Source organism: Aotus nancymaae, unplaced genomic scaffold (assembly GCF_030222135.1).
Source record: "Aotus nancymaae isolate 86718 unplaced genomic scaffold, 86718_ANA_hifiasm-v0.15.2.pri h1tg000016l, whole genome shotgun sequence".
NCBI classification, from domain to species: domain Eukaryota; kingdom Metazoa; phylum Chordata; class Mammalia; order Primates; family Aotidae; genus Aotus; species Aotus nancymaae.
The window spans coordinates 365,791-385,484 of NW_026988428.1; the positions used below are offsets into that span (position 1 = coordinate 365,791).

Below are 19,694 nucleotides of genomic sequence, written 5' to 3' on the forward strand. Positions count from 1 at the left end.
TCATGCCTTCATGCATGGAACTTTGAGGAACTTCTAGTGTTTGTGTTTTCACTATTATGGTATATCATAGCCCATATATTAATGTAGGGTGAAAACTGGGAGCATCCCAGGCTCCCGGGAGGGCTACTATGCAGAAGAGAATTATTTTAACACTGGCAGAAAGGCTCCCTGCCCCACCCAAAATATTGCCTTGGCTGACTCTTTGTTAATGTTCTCAGTTGCAACTCTTTATAATGAGATGCTTTTCATAAATGCATAAAGTGGAGCAATATATCATTTTATGGTATCATCTAGTTACAGATCTACTGAAAACAGCTTAGTACAATTTGTCCTCAATCCAGCTTAAATGACTAATCCTGACATTGTGCCATATATCCCCCAGTACTGGAGGAACTGCAAAAGGAAATCTACCACAGCTATAACCTAAGTAAACCCAGCCTTTAATAGGTATCATATTAAGCCATAAGAATCATGATTTCATAGTTTAGTACCTGCTATAATAATATTGGAATTAGCCTTAGAGCGGGAATCACGTTCTACTCCCTGCTCTGTTAATTATCTAGTCTCATGGCCTTGAGCAATCCACAAAGCTCTTGCAGTCCTCATCTATAAAAATGAAGACCATTAGGTCCCATGAATCCAAGGTCCGATCTACCTCTTACTTTGCAGAGCAGCTAATGTTGATTGAATGCTTAGAAGGAACAAAAACTTGTTGTTTACTCTGGGTTGGACTCATCACTAGGCATTTCCTCATGTATTTCCAAATTGTAGTTTGTTTTTATTGACATTCAAATGAACTTGACAACTTACCAAATAAATTTTCAGAAAAAGAAAATTCATCTGTGGCAGGTAAATGGGAGTGTTCAATGAGATTCATTTTTGATCCCATCCAAATTTTTCAATTGAAATGCACTTTCTTTATGGTAGTCTTCAAGAAAAACTCCTGAAAGGAAAATACAGAGTTTGTAATTGTGGAGATGGGAGAAAGGGTTGGTTAGGAGAGGCAGGGAAGAAGAGAGCGAGATAGTTTATAAAAGTACAAATGGCTCCCTTTGAATGCCTTTTACTGTAGCCTTTCTGTGTGTAAAATGCCTTTTACTGTAGCCTTTTCTCAATACTTATCATTTTTATACCTCATTTGGACCTACGAATGCCCAAGATACGTGCTTTCATAAGAGATACTCTCTAATTTATCTGAAAAAAAGATCACGAGGTCAAGAGATCAAGACCATCCTTGCCAACATGGTGAAACCCCATCTCTACTAAAAATACAAATATTAGCCGGGCATGGTAGCACGTGGCTGTGGTCCCAGCTATTCGGGAGGCTGAAGCCAAAGAATCGCTTGAACTCAGGAGGCGGAGGTTGCAGTGAGCCGAGATTGCGCCATTGCACTCCAGCCTGGCGACAGAGCAAGACTCCGTCTCAAAAAAAAACACCATATGTTTTCATTCAAATTTCAGCCCTTGGGAGATTTGGGCAAGATATGATGACATTTTGACTCTGTCTCTATTAGAAAAACGAAACAAATATAAAGGCCTTGATTTAAAACGAGATGAATCCCTGATTTATTATCTTAAACTTTATTATAAAGTTGAATAGGTTTTTATAAACATTAATGGTAATTTAAAGCCACTTCCTGCTGGAATGTTTTTGACTATTTAGGCATTATATCAGCAGATCAGAAAATCAGAGATCCTCTTGATTTATGCCTTTTTGAGGAAATTTCAGGGGCTTTCATTTTCACTGTTGTGATCCACGTTGGTCATGTATTGATCTGGGCTTTTTAAAAAGATACAGTAAAAAGAAAAATAATGGTAAATCTCACCGAAGTTTCTGAAGTTTCATCTTGAGGAAATATCCAGAAGAAATCCAGGAACCCAAGAGAAGCAGTGTTCACTGTGAGCTACGTCTCTAGGTCTTCTTTCCCTCTTTCCTTCCTTCCACGATGTCTTCTACTTCCCTAAGGAAGTAATTTGAAAGGGTAAGTAATGAAAAATGATAATGTGCGCTGTCACAATCTCTTTTCCCAAGCTGTTTTCTGAGTATAATTTTCAAAGGTTTTATTCTGTATCCAACACGAAATTGCTTTATTTATAAAGAAATAGCTATCTGTATTTGCTGCTATGGAAGAGAACATAGAGGGTTTTTTGGGTAAGTTGTATTTCATTAGGATTTCCTTACTGTTCATGTCTCTCTTTCTCTCTCACTCACCAAATGTTCCAGCTCAAATAGAAGTGAGTTTCAGCTGCCCTTGGTTGCTGGGAAGATAGTCCACCAGAAACCTGTTTGCTTCATTCATTCATGTTTCATGCTTGCAACAAACATTCAGTGAGCACTTATTCTGCACTAAACTCTGTGCTAGATATTTGACGATAAAATGGCAAAAGGGAAAAAGAATTCATGATTCATGACATCAAGATTAATGAAGAATAGATATTAAACTAATAATCACACAAATACATAGATGATTATATATTATCATGAAAGCTGTTTACGAACGCAAAGACCAGGATGCTGCAGTCAAGAGGTTTGGGTGTAAAGAGACAGGGAGTCAAGAGATAGGGAAGTAACTGAAGGAGGATGTAGCTTCAAGGGCAAGTTTTAAGATGGGTGATACTAGAGCAATCTGCATTGATGGGAAAGCACCAGAGAGGAAGCAGCTGAAGAAGCAAGTATGAGGGAGAGTCTCCTGAGAAGAGACACAAACTGTGTCCACTGTGGGGTCCAGGCATATCTGGGTCCATCTGGTAAACCAATGGCATAGTCCCATCAAATTCCACCAAGCCTTACTGCCAAACTCTACTATCCATTAATATAAGGGGCTTGTTGGGAGAAAATCCATTCTAAACCTAGGGGGAGCTAGGAACCATGAACTTCACCGCTAAAGAAAAGCCTTAGCCATTATAGACACGTGTAATTTTCAGTGTAGCTGTGTTTGACCAACCCATACTAGATTCAGGAGACCTTCCTACCATCCAGAGGTGAGAAGGAAAGGGTTGTAAATAAAAATGAAGTCTGGAAACATTGAGGTATAAGGCAGATCCTTCCAATTCAACAGGCAAGAGAGAGCTCATTTCAACCTCATCCTCGTCCTCAAACAACTCTGCCACCTATTACAGTGGATCTTTGAACCTAAGAGGGCTCAGAGCCCTTCTAGGGCAACTGTGAAACAGCACTGGCACTGCCATAACCCGTGTAGAAGTGCTCAGCAGAGGAATCAACTACTGGTTGGGCACTGCTCTGCCCCATGGACACAAAATGTGTCTATGGAAGGGACAGTCAGAGAAGACCTAATTAGAAATGTGAAGAGGTCCCAAGGCATTCCTGAAATAATTGGGGAGTTGTGGAGGAGGGAGATTTTGATAGAGAGCTGGAGGTCCTGAAGAATAAGCCAGTAAAAGTTGAGTTGCTGGCTCAACACAACTTTACAGGCTAATGCCTGTAATCCCATCACTTTGGAAGGCCAAGGCAGGAGGATCACTCAGGCCCAAGAGTTTGAGACCAGTCTGGGCAACATGCCAAAACCCCACCTCTACTAAAAATTTAAAAATTATCTGGGCATGGTGGTGCACATCTGTAGTCCCAGCTAAGCTACTCAGGAGGCTGAAGCAGGAGGATCACTTGAGCCTGGGAGGTTGAGGCTGCAGTGAGCTCTGATCATGCCACTGCATTCCAGCCTAGATGACAGAGTTGAAATCTCAAAAAAAATAAAATGTTGAGTTGTTGCTATTAACAGGATCTCATTCATACTCACAAGCTAGCTGAGAACTAGGGAAATTCAAATTTCAGTATGTACATATCAATTGTATAAGGATATATATAATGTGTATATATGAATACATATATGAATCATGATGCTAAATGTGTGTATGTGTCTGTACATTGTATAATAAATGGGCTTAAACACCCCCACTCCTGGTCAAAATTTAGGCAATTATTGTTCTAGAGTTCCTCCTCTCTCTGGAATAGGAAATTCCACAATTTCCTGTAATAATATTTTCCAGGAACCCACAATGTGAACGGTCAGAAAGTTTTTCTAAAATTCAACCCAAACTTATACTCTGTAACTTAAGACCCATTTCCTCTGGTCTTTAAAAACTAGGATATTACAGCTCTGTGACTCTGACTTCAGGTTTCCCTCTGTGCTCTCCTTGTCTCACATCTGTTATTTTTAACCTTGAGCCATGTTCAGCAAGCTCCCCTGTCCTTCCACCGCACATTACAGCTTTTTAATATTTTCCAGGCACACTCATCTTCCGTTTGGATTCCTGTGATATATTTTCTTCAATACATTCATATAAACTTGGCACCTTCAAATCAAGTGCCTGGCATACAATCAGCTCTCAAGGAATGTTAGCTTTATTAAATTATCTGCGTTTATTGTTTTTCTTGCTTAGTTCTGCCAAATTCTATGACATTTGACTTGCTCTTCCTGGAGAAATGGTATAAGCCCTATTGGCACAAAAGCTTAGGACATAATTTATCACTTGCTCTCCCAAATGAAAAGCCCAGTTCCCTTAAGTCTGCACCATTTAAGGTATTATCCCTGACTGGAGAGCCACCATGTGAATGCTCTTAATTAGCTAATGGCAGAACTCTCTAGAATCCAGATAGTTAGCAGGATCCACTCAAGTCAGATTCATTGGGTTTACAATTCTTGAATGGACCTTAAAAAATGGAAACTCTATTTTTGAAATGGTAACACAAGCACAGGGTAAACAATTCAAACAGTATACTGAAAAAAAGTCTTCCCAGCTCAGACACCCATTTCCCTTACCCAAATACAATTACCATGGCCAGTTCCTTGTGTATCCTTCTGGAATATTATTCTCACTCTTCAGTATAAAAGGGCCTTTAAATACCATGTCTAAAACCAGAGGTCATAAACTTGCCTGCAGGCCAAAGCCAATCTGCTGCCTGTTTTTGTGTAGCCTGCAAGCTTAGAATGGTTTCACATTTTCAGATGGTTTAAAACACCAGAAGAAGATTTCATGACACATGGAAATTATATGAAATTCATATTCAGTACCTATAAACAGTTTAATGGTACACAGCCACACCTACTTGTTTATGGAATGTCTATGGCTCTTTTCTCCCCAAAGTAGCAGAGTTGAGTACAGTAGTTGTAACACAAGACTGCACAGTTCAGAAACCCAAAAATACTTGCTGTCTAGCCTTTTACAGAAAAAGTATGTAAATCCCTGCCTTAAATAAATAACAGAAGGGATTCAAACAAAGTAGCATTAGAGGTAAACTATGAATAAATGTAAAGATTACCTTGGGGATATAAACCCACTTAATTAAATATATCTCATAATAGTCAGATTTTCTTTACCTCTTAACAGCTTCTTACTGAATTAGCAGCTTTGGCCTATTTGCCAAGAGTTTCCATATACATTATTTGTCTAATTACAGTTACTTCAGTGCCCTTCTTTCTCTAATACTCTTCACTCTCATGCTGGGGAAGGAACTGCAATAGAAGAAATCCCAGAGACCCTTGACTTTAGCTCTGAAGTCTTTTTTTTTTTCCTTCAAATCCTCATTTCCATATAAGGAGTCATTTTATAGGTTGAGAATAAGTAATGGGTATTCTCTACACTAGAGGTCTTTAAGTACTTTTGCTCATTTACCTTTTGAAAGACCCTTGAAAAACAATATGCTCCTTCAACACAGTTTTTGGGTTGACATCTAATGTCTTTCACTAAAAAATAAAATAGTTGCAAGAAATATAATTTCTGACATATTATGAAAATTGACATTTTTACATGTTGTTGCATTACTTTTAAATAATTTAATTAAATATTAATATCATAGCAACTTTATGCCCTCCCTTATCCTTTTAAGAAATAGATGAAGATATTCTTTAACAACTGGAAACTTTTTAATCATTCCTGTTCTTCCTCAAGTTTACATTTCATTCCATTCCACTTCACTGCAGAATTTTATCCTAAGGTAGCATATTTCTACACTTGAGAGTCCATTATTGATCATTTTATCATATTTTCTGCCACTAAAATAGGTATATAAATTTGAATTTTTTAAATTTATACTGACTTTAAGATTTTAAACATTTTTTAAAATTTCAGGATTGAGTGTATTACTAGGTATTGTGAATACCCATTTAATCAAAACTATGCCTTCTCTATTAGACTGTCTCTACAAATGGAGCAGCTCATTCTCCATGCCAAAGGGCACAAGTAGAGAGGGCAGTCTATTGTGGAGGAGAGAACACCTAATCAGAAAGAGAAACATTATGGCCAGGCACAGTGGCTCATGCCTGTAATCCCAGCACTTTGGGAGGCCAGGGTGGGTGGATTACTTGAGGTCTGGAGTTCAAGACCATCCTGGCCATATGAGGAACCTCCTCTCTACTAAAACTATAAAAATTGGCCAGGCGCAGTGGCTCACACCTGTAATCCCAGCATTTTGGGAAGCTGAGGTGGGCAGATCACAAGGTCAGGAGTTCGAGACCAGCCTGGCCATCATAGTGAAACCCATCTCTACTAAAAATACAAAAATTAGCCAGATATGGTGGCACATGCCTGTAGTCCCAGCTACTTGAGAGGCTGAGGCAGGAGAATCGCCTGAACCCGGGAGACGGAGGTTGCAGTGAGCTGAGATTGCACCACTGCACTCCAGCCTGGGCAACAGCATGAAACTCTGTCCAAAAAAAAAAAAAGCAAGGAGGAAGGAAGGGAGGAAGGGAGGAAAACAGGAAAGATGGGAGGGAGGACAGGAAAACAATATTGTCAGGTGACAGCCATGATCAACAGCTGGCAGAACACATGAAGTGGGGAAGCAAATCTCCTTAGAAATGCAGTTAAAGGCCAGACATAGTGGCTTACACCTGTAATCCCAACACTTTAGGAGGCCGAGGCAGGCAGATCACTTGAGGTCAAGAGTTTGAGACCGGTCTGGTCAACATGGTGAAACCCTGTCTTTACTAAAAGTACAAAAATTAGTCAGGCATAGTGGCTCATGCCTGTAATCCCAGCTACTCAGGAGGCTGAGACAGGAGAATTGCTTGAACCTGGGAGGCAGAGGTTGCAGTGAGCTGAGATCCCACCACTGCACTCCAGCCTGGGTGGCAGACCAAGGCTCTGTCTCAAAAAAGAAAAAGAAAGAGAAAAGAAAAAAAGATTCAGAGTGGGTAAAGAAAAAGAAAATGTTTATTTTACTGTATTTGTAAAATACTGTAACTTAAGTCTTAATTTAAGGACCCAGGAATAATTTCAGAAATGGTATGCACTGTTTGTTTTTATTGTGATAAGACACATAGTTACTGGTAGCGTGGACTCCCACTTTCTGGCTATCAATATTTGCTTATTTAGATACTGTGTGTCAAGGGAAGTTCATGCTGTATGGAGCTCCTCTGATTTAGCATAAACCATTTGCAATCGGAGACCTTGGAAAGACACTGCTGCAATTAAGTAACTTTGACTCTGATTTAGAGGAATCTCAGTTCTTGGAAGATGAAGATAAAAACTGATTACATGTACCGGTTCACTCTGAACTCTACACATCGAGGCACCATCCTTGGTGACATTGTCTCAAATGAACTCAGTTGTTGATAGCAAAGTATACACTTTGTTGGATATCTATGTAATCCATTTTTAAAGGGCAGGAAAAAAAATGAAGGTTTTATAACCATCATAATTTTATGCTCAGGGGAAGCCTTAGATTCTGCCCAAAACCAGCTGGAAATATATTCTTTTATATATATATATGGAGAGAGAGAGAAAGTCTCACTCTGTCACCCAGGCTGGAATGCAGTGGCGTGACCTTGGCTCAGTGCAAACTTCATCTCCCAGGTTCAAGTGATTCTTCTACCTCAGCCTCCAGAGTAGCTGGGATTACAGGCATGCGCCACCACATCCAGCTAATTTTTGTACTTTCAGTAGCGACAGGGTTTTGCCATGTTGGTCAGACTGGTCTCAAACTCCTGACCTCAAGTAATCCACCTGCCTTGGCCTCCCAAAGTGCTAGGATTATAGGCGTGAACCACCACACCTGACCTGGAAATATATTTTTAAGGAAAAAGAGAAAAGAGTTCTAGAAAAAGAAAAAACATTTTATTTTTCCATATATTTGGTCTTCCCAGTAGCACTCAAACTGAAGTTCTTTCCAGGAGAGAAATACAGAGTTAGAATAAACAGATACTTCCCAAAATCCATAGACACCTCAAGGACAATGTATGGCCAACGAGTATGGCTGTGAGCCAATACGGCCACTGGACCACATCATTCTGAAGACAGGGCTCTATAAGAACCAAACAATTTTTATTACTGTCTTAGTAACTACTACATAGTTTTTTTTGGTGATAGATTAAAATAAAATTTAATATTTAAATTAATTTTTAATTAAATTTTTAAAAATAAAATTAAAATAACTTCTATGAGTAGGCAGGTTCTGTATGATGTTATCCGATTTAATCTATCATAGGCTAAGTACCGGCTAATATAAACACTTCATAGATGAGAAAACTGAGGCTCAAAGAGATTAAGCAATCTTTCCAAGGTCATGTTACTAGTAAGAAGCAGAATGGGGATGTAACACGTGTCTAACTCTAAATCCATGCTCTCATGCAGCTCTCCCGATGAGACTACCACCAACCATCCGCAATCCTTAGTGAAGGTCACTGGGCAGTTCTGTAAGGTCACTTCTGCTAAGGCATTCAGCATTAGCTGTTCACATGCACAAATCAATCAGGTAAGCCAGAACAGGGTTTACCCACAGTATTATTTTGTTTCTTCTCAAACTTCTTTTGCTGTTTCTAAAATCTCCATTGAAAGGCATACTTCCTGCAAGTGCTATATACCAAAAATACCTGCATCAACCAGATATCCACAGCTTTTGAAGCTTCTGTGCTCTCTGCAGCTTACACAATGGTGCCCAAACAAGAGCTGACCTTTATTTCCAACTAAACATAGAAGAAGCACCTGGAGTTGAGGCCCCTAGGGTCAGGAACCTGGGAGTAAATGTCTCCTTAAATTTTGCACCCTCAGCTCTGCTTCTCAACTCCTTAACACAAGCTCCAGGAGACTTTCATAGCCCTGGGTACCTCTTCTTTGCAGTGCTGTCACTATTATAATTCAACCTTTGTTTTTGTGGATTTGGTTTTCTGTTTCTCCCATTAAACCAGCAGCTCTGGGAGAGATTACATTGGCTCTCCAATGCCTAGCACACTGCCAGCCAGGTACATCTTAGATGCACAATAAATTTTTGTTAACTGAGTAAATGAATGAATGGTTGGATGAATAAATAAACTAATATAAAAATGAGTGAATGTATACTATACCTTACCAGATAACCACCTTTAGAATCAGTCTTGTTTGGGCCATAGGATGGAAATTAGTGAATAGAGGCATACAAAACAGTACACACAAGAGCCGAAGAAGGACTTTTTTGTCACATTAAAAAACCTAACAACTAAGTCTGTTTCCCCGCAATGTAGACTAATGCATGAATGGTAGCCATTTTTACTGGAAATCTCTTAAGCAATAGGCTTTCCAGTCTCCCCATGGGAACCATTTTATACATTAATTGACCACCCAGGAAATTGTTTTGTTTTGTTTCAGGGTTTTGTTTCAAAGAAACAGGGTCTCTTTCAAAACAACTGGGCTGGAGTACAGTAGTATGATCTTGGCTTACTGCAGCCTCAACCTCCCAGGCTCAAGCGATCCTCATACCTCAGCCTCCCGAGTAGCTGGACTACAGGTGTGCACTACCTGCCCACCTAATTCTTTTATTTTTTGTAGACACAGGATTTTATCATGTTGCCTAGGCTGGTCTAGAACTCCTGAGCTCAAGTAATCTGCCCACCTCAGCCTCCCGAAGTGAGCCACCATGCTGGGCTGGAAATAGTTTTAATAAATCTCCCAAATTTCCCATTGTTAATTTCTCTTAGAAATACCAGGAATAGTTTTGTTGCTGTTGTTGTCTGGTCTTCCTAATGGTCATTCTTCATAATCAGGAAAGTTTATTTTTTCTTTTTCTCCATTATATACATTAGTCAAAATGATCAAGAAGCTATTTGTTTAATGCTTTCTCTGTGACTAACTTGTCATCTTTTTTCAAATACTTCATTGGATCTTCTGAAATAGTATGCCTCTTACTCATGCCTTCTTTCCCACACACTCTTACAATGTGAGTTTGCCACTCCTCCCATCGATGCACAAAGTCTGTTTCCCTAATCCTTGGACCTGAACTAGTCTAATAACTTCCTTGACCAACAGAATGTGGTGGAAGTGAGGTTATGGGATTTCTGAGCCAGGCCTTAAGAAACCTTGCAGCTTCTGTTTTCCACACCTAAGAATGCTGCCCTGAGACTGCTATACTGTTTGCAGGTATCCCAGATTTTAAAATCTCATGGAGAAAGAAGTCCAGCTCTTCCAACTATCCCAGCTGACAGCTACACCAAGACCCCAGACATGAGTGAGGCCATCTCGGTCCTTTCATTCCAGTTGATCTCACATTTGAATGAGCCACATTCATGAACCCAGGCATAACTAGCAGAGAAGCTTCTCAGCCACGCCACAGAACTATGAGAATTAATGGGTCATTTCCGTTTTATGCCACTAAGTTTTGGGATGGTTGTTACAAAGAAATAAACTGGTAGAGAAATCAGTACCTAGAATGAGACGCTGTCTAAAATAACCCTAACACGTATATATGGCCTGGGCTTTGGGATTGGGAGATGACCAGAGGCTAGAAGGATGGCGAGGAGACTGTTAGTGAAAACCGGAAGAGCAATAAGAAAATCCCCATAGGAGGTGGGAAGGCGATGGTTCTGTTTATAATCATGAAACAATTGGCAAACTGTCACCTGTGGTAACTTGGAAGATAGAAATGTTTCTAATAAACTTACAAATCTAAGATTTCCCACTAGTATGGTGGATATGTCAGTTGGTCTCTTTAGCTATGTGTGATAAGGTACTGACTCTTTAAAAATGGCATCTCAACATCAATTTTCCCATTCATTCACTCATTTATTTAGTCAGTGTACGTTTATTGACTCTATGTCAGGCACTGGACATAGTAAAAAATATCGTGATTTTTCAGGAAGCTTAGTAGAAAAGTCAGGCAAGGAAAACCCAGTGATGGTAGTGTGAGGATTGCTACAACAGAGCTAAGCAGAGGTCTCGTCAGAAGCACAAGCAGGGACATTCATTCATCCAGTATTCATTAATTCTTTATTATATACTAAGTTTCAGTCTAGGTTTTAGAAATACAGTGGAAGATAAGACGGAGAGCTTACATTCTGGAGGGATAAGTGAATAATACATAAGTCAACCAATAATAGGATTTCTGATGAGGATAATAAGCAAGTAGAAGAGGTTAGGATAGAGTGGTATAGTTGGACACTATTTTGAAGAGGGTAATGAGAGAAGAGCTCTCTGAAAAGTGGACGTTTGAACTGAGATGTGAAGGGCAAGAAGGAGTAAGCCATGCAAAGAGAAAGTAAGTTCAGGCAGAGCGATCAGCAAAAGCTAAGGGCCTGGGCTTGGAGTGTTGGAAGAACAGCATGAGCTTGGTGAGGCTGGAAAGAGTGAGCCAATGAGGGGCTGTAGGAGTTGAGGTCTAAGAGTAGGCAGCTCTTACATGGCCTGTTGGCCATGATAAGGAGTTTGGATTTTCTTCTAAATGGAAGTCGTTGGTGAGTTTTAAACAAGGGTATAGCAAGAATGAGGGAAATCTTTCTGAGGGTGGAGGTTGATTCTTAAACTTAGTCTTGAAAAAGTAGACATTAGACTAGGAAAATGGCATGCAACAGGGATGGCTATTGGGAGGGACGATAGCATTCTGTGTTCTGAGCAATGCTAAATGGTTGTCTATGCCATAGCTAGTGGATTCAGCTCAAATCAGTGGAAGAAGTGTGACTGATTCAAGAAATTGTGGCCAGAAAATTCAATATGATTTGAGGGTAAAAATAAAGATATCTTTATGCATTGTTCTTGGAAAATACATCACAGATGGATTAAAGACTTTGAGAATTATAAAATTATTGGGAGAAAATATATTTGTGATCTTCATAAATTTGGGGATTGAGAAGGACTTTATTAAATAAGAAGTAAATAGGAAAGAATACATTTGACAACACTGAAATATAAGACAGAAGTTAAGGCATCATAAACAAAGCTAAATATATAAATATAAAAATGGATGAAAATATTTACAACATAAATAACACCAAAAATATTAGTACAAACAATATATAAGTGATTCCTATAAATAAAAACAGAAAGGATAAACAATCCAAGAGAGAAATTGGCAAAGGATACGAAAAGGAAATATACCAAAGTGGAAAAACAAGGGCCAGTAAACACAGAAAACATCTGAAACAATAATTAGAAAAATGAAAATTACTATAACTAAACATCATTTTTGCCTATCAGATTATAAAAAATTTTAACCTTGGTAATATTCAAATTTGGGGAAAGTATATGAAAATATGTATTCTTGCATATTGCTAGTGGGGGCATAGGTTTTAGTCTTTTGGGAGGGCTCTTTAGCAGTGTATGTTAAAATAAAATGCAATTTTAATTCCTAGGTATCTTTCCTGGAGAAATCTTTGTCTGTGTGCACCAGGATATTCACTGCAGCATTGCCTCTAAGGCAGAAAGAGGGCAAATCACCTAAAAATAACCCATCAACATTGTAATGGCTAAATGAACTGTACTCTATGGGATCAAATATTAGGAAGTGGAATTAACATTGAAAGAGTGAAGTAGAGAAGCATGGGGCTAGGGAAGGGGTCAAAAAATATTTTAGACTTAGCTGTAATGTTGTAACTTTTAACACAATGACTACATTAAGATATGTCAGTCTCTTAGGATATCATTTCCTGTTCTCCATTTTGCCAATTATATACTCAGATGCTATAAGCAGGTATATTTAGAGAAGGGTTTTCCTTGTTTTTAAAAATAATTTTAGAATTTTGCAGCATTTTTGAGCTTCAATGAAAATCATAAACCGCTCTCTAAAAAAGACATATATAAAATACACAGACTTTTCTAAATTAATAAATGTTTAAGAGAAGTTTTAGGTTCACTATAAAATTTAACAAAATGTACAGAGAGTCTCCATTTACCCCTTCCCCCACACACATGCACAGCCTCTTCTACTTTCAACAACCAGCACTAGAGTGGCACATTGTTTTTTAACAACTGATGAACCTATGCTGACACATATTTATCACCAAAAGACTATAGTTTACATTAGGGTTCAGTCTTGGTGTTGTGTATTCTACAGGTTTTGACAAGTGTATAATAATATGTACCCACCATTGGTAATATCATATAGAATGATTTCACTGCCCTAAAAATTCTCTGTAAAATGCATACATTTTTAAATAGAGTCTCAAGGGACCCTAGTCCCCTGACACCCAATTATAGCCTCAGATTCAGAGTTGGGATTCTAGGAGAGCAAGGATCTTACACACAATCACTTTGGAATGACATTTCTTTGTCCTGTCTCTGCCCTGCAAATTCTGGATGGCAACCAACTTTTGCTCCTTAAGTCCCAGCTGGTATCAACTTTGCATCTACACTGGCAGCTTCCATAGCTCTCTAGGAAATGGCAGCAAATAGTTCTCTGCTTAGTTAGGAACAGTCTCAGCCCAGAGCAGTGTTTTTGTTTTTTGGTGTTTTTCTCTAACCAGCAACATCCTACAGCAGGACTATCTTCTCCATTCATAAGTATATTATTTACCATGTTTTCCAGATAACCATGTTAAATATATTTACAGGACTTGAAAATGCAAAGCCATGCCATTTCTCCTTTTCTTTACATTAATGACATGAATTAAAGTGGAAGAGACCTAGGTTATCTCATGTTCATTGAGACCTAGAAAAGGCTGTCTAAATCTCTTTAAAATGGGAAGCAAAATCTCAAAGTTTTGTTAGGATTTTATTTTAAAACATAAGAATTAATAAAAATTTATTTTATATTTCTACATATTTATTTTAATCACCAGAACCCTGTTATATTTCTTAGACCTAACAAAGAATAAATCTTATTTTTTTCCTGTGCAATATTTGCAATTTTACTTTGCGATCAAGTTGCATTATATTAGTGTCCTTTTAACACAAATTTACAAAGCAGAGAGAGTAGGAATAGTACATCTTCTTTTATGGCCAAAATTGGAAATGGGCAAACTGAGGGAGAAAATAATTTACTGTGAAGAGCAAAGGGGTTAGGGTATTCTAGAGCAGGGTGAGAGAGGAAAGAGAGAAGAGAGAAGAATGGATATTTTTATGTAATAATTTTTGTCTCCTCATACAGCTTGGTGACTAAGGACACTCATATGGTAATGCCTTTTAGCTACGTTGTCACTGGTAGAAACTACTGTGACAATAAGAAATACCTGGGAGGAAAATTGTTCCTATTTCTTATTTAAAAAAAATTTTTTTTGAGGTGGTGTCTCACTATGTTGCCCAGGCTAGAATACAGTGGCATGATCATAGTTCACTACAGCCTTGAACTCCTGAGCTCAAGCAATCCTCTCACTTCAGCTGCCCGAGCTGCTGGAACCACAGGCACTCATCACTGTGTCTGGCTCATTCCTATTTTTTTATTCCCCTTTATAATCTGTGTTGCTAGAGATTAAGATAAAAATGAGACTGAGAACAAAGAGAAGGGAAATCTCTATCAAGAAAAGAACCTTTTCTGTCTCTTATGCACCCACCTAATGACAATGTGAGCCTTTGAAAATCTATTACATCATGATATGTATTCTCACAGTATTCATAACCCAGAGACTGTGAGCCACAGCAGTTCTGAGCTCCTCTAAGGTGTTCCTAATCACAGGAGCACTGTGGTCTTTAATTAAATGCTGATAACTGAAATGTGCAACCAGCTATCCTGGACTGTTCTCTGGGTTAAAACAAGTAGTGCTCCAAACTTTTCACTATCCCTCCTGATGGTGCAATCACTTGAAAATGCCTATGCAGAAGGTTTAGGAATCATCAAACTAGGGTTTAACAAGTCAGCCCTGTCAAGCTGAAATGCTTGACAGCTGGTCTTCCCCGCTCCCCCATCATTCCTCATTTCGAGTTTTCCCAGCCTCTGCCAATGTCAAGGTAACTAGGAAGAGGCTTTGGAGTCAGAAAGACCAACCCTCAAATTCAGGTCCTGCTACTTCTTAACCATCTGCCTGTGGATGGGTTACTTGTCCTTTTTGAGTCTCAGTTTTCTCATCTGTAAAATGAGTATAAGAACTCCTGGCTGGGTGCAGTGACTCATGACTGTAATCTCACCATTTTGGGAGGCCGAGGCAGGCGGATCACGAGGTCAGGAGATCGAGACCATTCTGGCTAATATGGTGAAACCCTGTCTCTACTAAAAATACAAAAATTTAGCTGAGGCATGGTGATGTGGGCCTGTAGTCCCAGCTACTCGGGAGGCTGAGGCAGGAGAATCACTTGAATCTGGAAAGTGGAGGTTCGGAGAGCCAAGATTGTGCCACTGCACTCCAGCCTGGGCAATAGAGCGAGACTCCTTCTCAAAAAAAAAAAAAAGAAAAAGAAGAAAAGAAGAACTTCTGACTGGGCAGGCACGGTGGCTCACGCCTGTAATCCTAGCACTCTGGGAAGCTGAGGCAGGTAGATCACCTGAGGTCAGGCGTTTGAGACCAACCTGGTTAACCTAGTGAAACCCCATCTCTACTAAAAGTACAAAAATTAGCTGGCGTGGTGGCATGCACCTGTAGTGCCAGCTAGCTATTCAGGAGACTAAGGCAGGAGAATCACTTGAACCTGGGAGGCAGAGGTTATAGGTAAGCCGAGATCATGCCACTGCACTCCAGCCTGGTGACAGAGTGAGACTCTGTCTCAAAAAATAAAAATAAAAAAATAAAGAAAAACTCCCATACAGGGTTGTTGTGAGAAGGAAACAGGCAAATGAAGTAAAGGCTAGGACATGGTAGTAGACATTGAAGAAAAATTAGCTCCATCACACACTCATGCATACACACATTTCTTTTCTTTTCCTTACAGAGTACTGAGGGCCTCATAGCCATTGGGTATTCCATTACAATTGGCCCTATCTCGGAGAGGTGGAAACAAGAGGAAGGACGAGGATTTCATGACTTTGCCTCTCCAGCTGCGGGGAGAGGGCAGAAGTACATGGTGGAAAATTGCTGCAAATCTTGAGGAAGGGTCCCAGGACAAGAGAGCTTTGTCCCTGGCCAAAACTTTATCAGTTAACCAGGAGTTGCATCAGTATTTGTTGCAACATCCTCAGAAAACAGAAAAGTCCATGGTACAAATGGCACAGATCCATAATTTGGAGGACTGGGGGTAAGAAGGTAACACAAGATAAAAGTGTCTATTATTTTATAAAATCATAGCTAGAAACAAAATAGTGGCTCCCTGAACATCTTTCCCTCTCTTCTCCCTTCCTTTTTTTGGAACAGAAAAAGAAAAGTATATATATATTCACAACCACTTTATTGAGGTGTGACTGACATATAAAAGTTGTACCTATTTCATGTATACACTTTGATGAGTAGTCAAAAGTAGCCAAAAGAGTGTATACTTTGATAGGTATATACTCATGAAATCAGCAGCACAATCTATGCCATAAACCTATCCCTCCCCTCTGAAAGTTTCCTCCTGCCTTCTTATTTATCACTAATATTATTTCTAAGGGTCCCTACTCCTCTTGTCAATACTCCTGATGTGGTTTCAAGACAGCACCAGAAACAGTATTAGATTTCTTTAAAGCTCAAAACTCAGGTGTGAGTTCCTTAGAGAAAGAATTCAAGGTGAGTTGCTTGTCATTCCTTCCTGCCCTTCCCTTCTAAATAAAAACCCAATTAAAAGAAGTAAGTCAGGCTCTACAGTTGCCCAATTCACTATATCAGTAAAGAGACATAGAGATCTCTTATCTATAGATTTAGTCCTTGGACAATTTTAATATTAAAGTTCTTCCTCATGCATTTCTATCTTTTAAAAATATTTCCATCTGATATTTCCATTTGATATTAATATTCAAAATGGAAGGCAATAGAAGAGTTTACAAGCAAAGTCAAGAAGGAACACTTTTTCCACCTACTCTTCTCCTAGGGAAAACTTTCATTCAATTAAGCATAGGTTAAATGTTCTATTACTAGTTCCTGAGTCATCTGAAATGAGCAATATTCCCAAACTCACATCAGTATTTGACAAATCACCAAACTATAGCGCACTATATGGGTCAAATTGTCTATGGAATCAAAATGGAAACATTTCTGGAATGTACTGTCTCCAGCGATTCTACTCAGGTGACCACAATGTTAAAAGGATATTTCTAAATAAGTTTTCAATAGATAAGCAACGGTTATACTCATTAACTTCTGCTTCTGCTTCTTTTTGTTTGTGAGCTTCTTTCTTTTTTTAATTTTCAGAACTTTATATCGAACTCTACTAACTTAGAATTCACTTATTGACAAAAATTACTGATGTCAAAGAGAAACTTTCATGTGACTATTTTTCCTCTGTTGCCGTGAGATAGACACCCCACTACCAAAAGAATTAAGTACTTACTTGGATTGTTTAGGGTCAAAGATGAACTTTCGAGACCCTGAGAGGATCCTGAATCCAGTCTTCCTCTCCAGATCCCAGCAATTTTGCTACAAATGCTCAGAATCCAATTTTGCATTAGGATAAGTCGGGGAGACAGTGAGGTGAGGAGGAGGAGAGAGTTCTAGTGTGCTGTGCATGATCACAGGCGGTCTTCCGGGCTAGCAGCAGCATCCCTTCCTTGGCTCTGTGCCTCATGGACACAGATTAGTCATTAACAATCCTTCCCCGCTAAATGATATAAACATAGAAAGGAAATTTGGGAGAGCCTCGAGATTCCCAAGACAAATCCGCAGAGCCCCAGAATGAGGAATGTGACAAAACCAAGGAGCCCTGCAGATTGCCTTTTAAAGCACTTCTCCACTAGCTGTTTTGCAGGCTCCTGGGCACCTGTATTTCTGTAAACATCAACTAACACCAAACTGTCATCTTCCCTCCCTCTCACTCCAATTTCTTTGAATAGCTCTATCACTTCCCAGAGACTGAATGAGAAACTGGAAGCCTTTTTGACTCTTCTGTCTGCCCAGCCGCCCATATCAAATAATAACATATTCAGGTTGATTGCATCTTTGGAATGTCTCTTATTTCCAACCCACGTTGTTCTTCTCCTACTTTGGGCCTATCATAGCTTCCTTTCTGGATGACATTGGTCCTATAACCCCTTTCTCTTCTCTCCCCTTCTGTTTTCCAAATTGCATGGCAGTGTGGAAGCATGGGCTCTGGTTAGATGCCCACTCTTTAGTCACAACCTGAGCAAGACACTTGGCCTCTGTGAGTCTCAGTTTCCTCCTCCGTAGAATGGATGTGGAGAAACCATCTCATGGGCTGTGGTGAGAATTACATGAGTAGTTAAAATGTTTAGAAAAGTGTCTGGCAGATAGCAATCACCCAATAAGTTGTGGCCATTATTATTTCCTTCATTAGTTGAACCATCATTGATTGACTGTCTACCTACTATGTACCCTGCAACTTGCTAGGTGCGCCCCTCATCAAAAATCCCCAATGTATTCTGTATGCCTAAAAAACAAACACAAAATGCATAACATTTAAAACCCCTTCCACCCCTGATGATCTAGCCCTAATGTTGCTAGGATTTTTCTCACATTCTGTCTCTTCAGACAACCTCTGCCAACCTATACCAAGCTCTTCACACCTTTGCACAAGCTCTTCCTTCTACCTCAATTACCTTCTTTTCATGCCCATACGTCTTCCAGGCATAGAACAGAAGCAGAGTTCTCCCTGAAGCCAGCTCCATTCCTCATCTGCCCCTACTCTGCCCACCAAACTACTCTGATCTTTTATTTGTAGTTCCCTTGCTGTCCCTTAACTCCTCTGACCTTATATATTATAGTTTTCTACTATAAAAGAACATTTTACAAAACTCTTTTACAAAAACATAATTTCCAGAGGACCAGGCACGGTAGCAGACTTGTCTTTGTATCTATTCCTTGACTTAGCGCATTTTCTCTCACGGAAAAAGCATTGTGTAACTCTTTGTTAACTCAATGAGTGAGCTGAGAAACAACTTCCCAAAGTAGCATGGCTGCACATGTGTGTGTGTGTAATGTGTGCATTTTCCATCTGTGATGTGTGTCATTTGTTTCCAATCACAAGGTCAGCTAGTGGAAGATCTATAAGCAAACCTGTTAGAAATGTTATATTTTGCTTCTATTATAAAATAGTATTTTTGTAGGTCCTATAGGCTCCCACTTCCTACCTACTTCTGGGGATTCCTAATGTACTATGGTCCATCCTCTAGCCCCTCTAGCCCCATCTAAGCAAAGACCATGATGCTGCTAAACATCCTACAATGAACAGCTTCTCCCTCCACAACCAAGAATTATGCAGGCCCAAATGTCAACAGTGCCAAAGTTGAACAGGCCTGCCTTAGACAATCTGGACAATTGACAATACAATAAATCAGGTCTTGATTTGTAGATTTTTTCCATGGTGTAAATATTCTAATCTTGGCCAATTTCCAACTACCAATGTAATGTCACCTAACAGTGGTCCTGGGGAGCGATACAAAGTGGCACGCATTATATGCCACCACACAGATGCACTAGGCATAAATAACCAAGGGCATAGAAGATCGTAAAATAGTAAAATAATTAGGGCATGATAAATTTTAA

General features: G+C 39.3%; 1 protein-coding gene across 2 annotated transcripts in view; it reads right to left on the reverse strand.

The window, feature by feature from the left end:
* NR1H4 (nuclear receptor subfamily 1 group H member 4) overlaps window positions 1-17,814 on the reverse strand; it is an 85,584-nt gene extending 67,770 nt beyond the window's left edge. For both annotated transcript variants that reach the window (XM_012469252.2, XM_012469251.2), the window contains exons 1-3: window positions 17,527-17,814; window positions 1,827-1,961; window positions 811-943 (exon numbers count right to left, since the gene is read on the reverse strand). In XM_012469252.2, the coding sequence (XP_012324675.1) occupies window positions 811-889 (79 nt within the window). In that variant the 5' untranslated portion in view covers window positions 890-943; window positions 1,827-1,961; window positions 17,527-17,814. The remainder of the gene's footprint in view (window positions 1-810; window positions 944-1,826; window positions 1,962-17,526) is intronic.
* Between the last annotated feature and the right edge of the window lie 1,880 nt (window positions 17,815-19,694).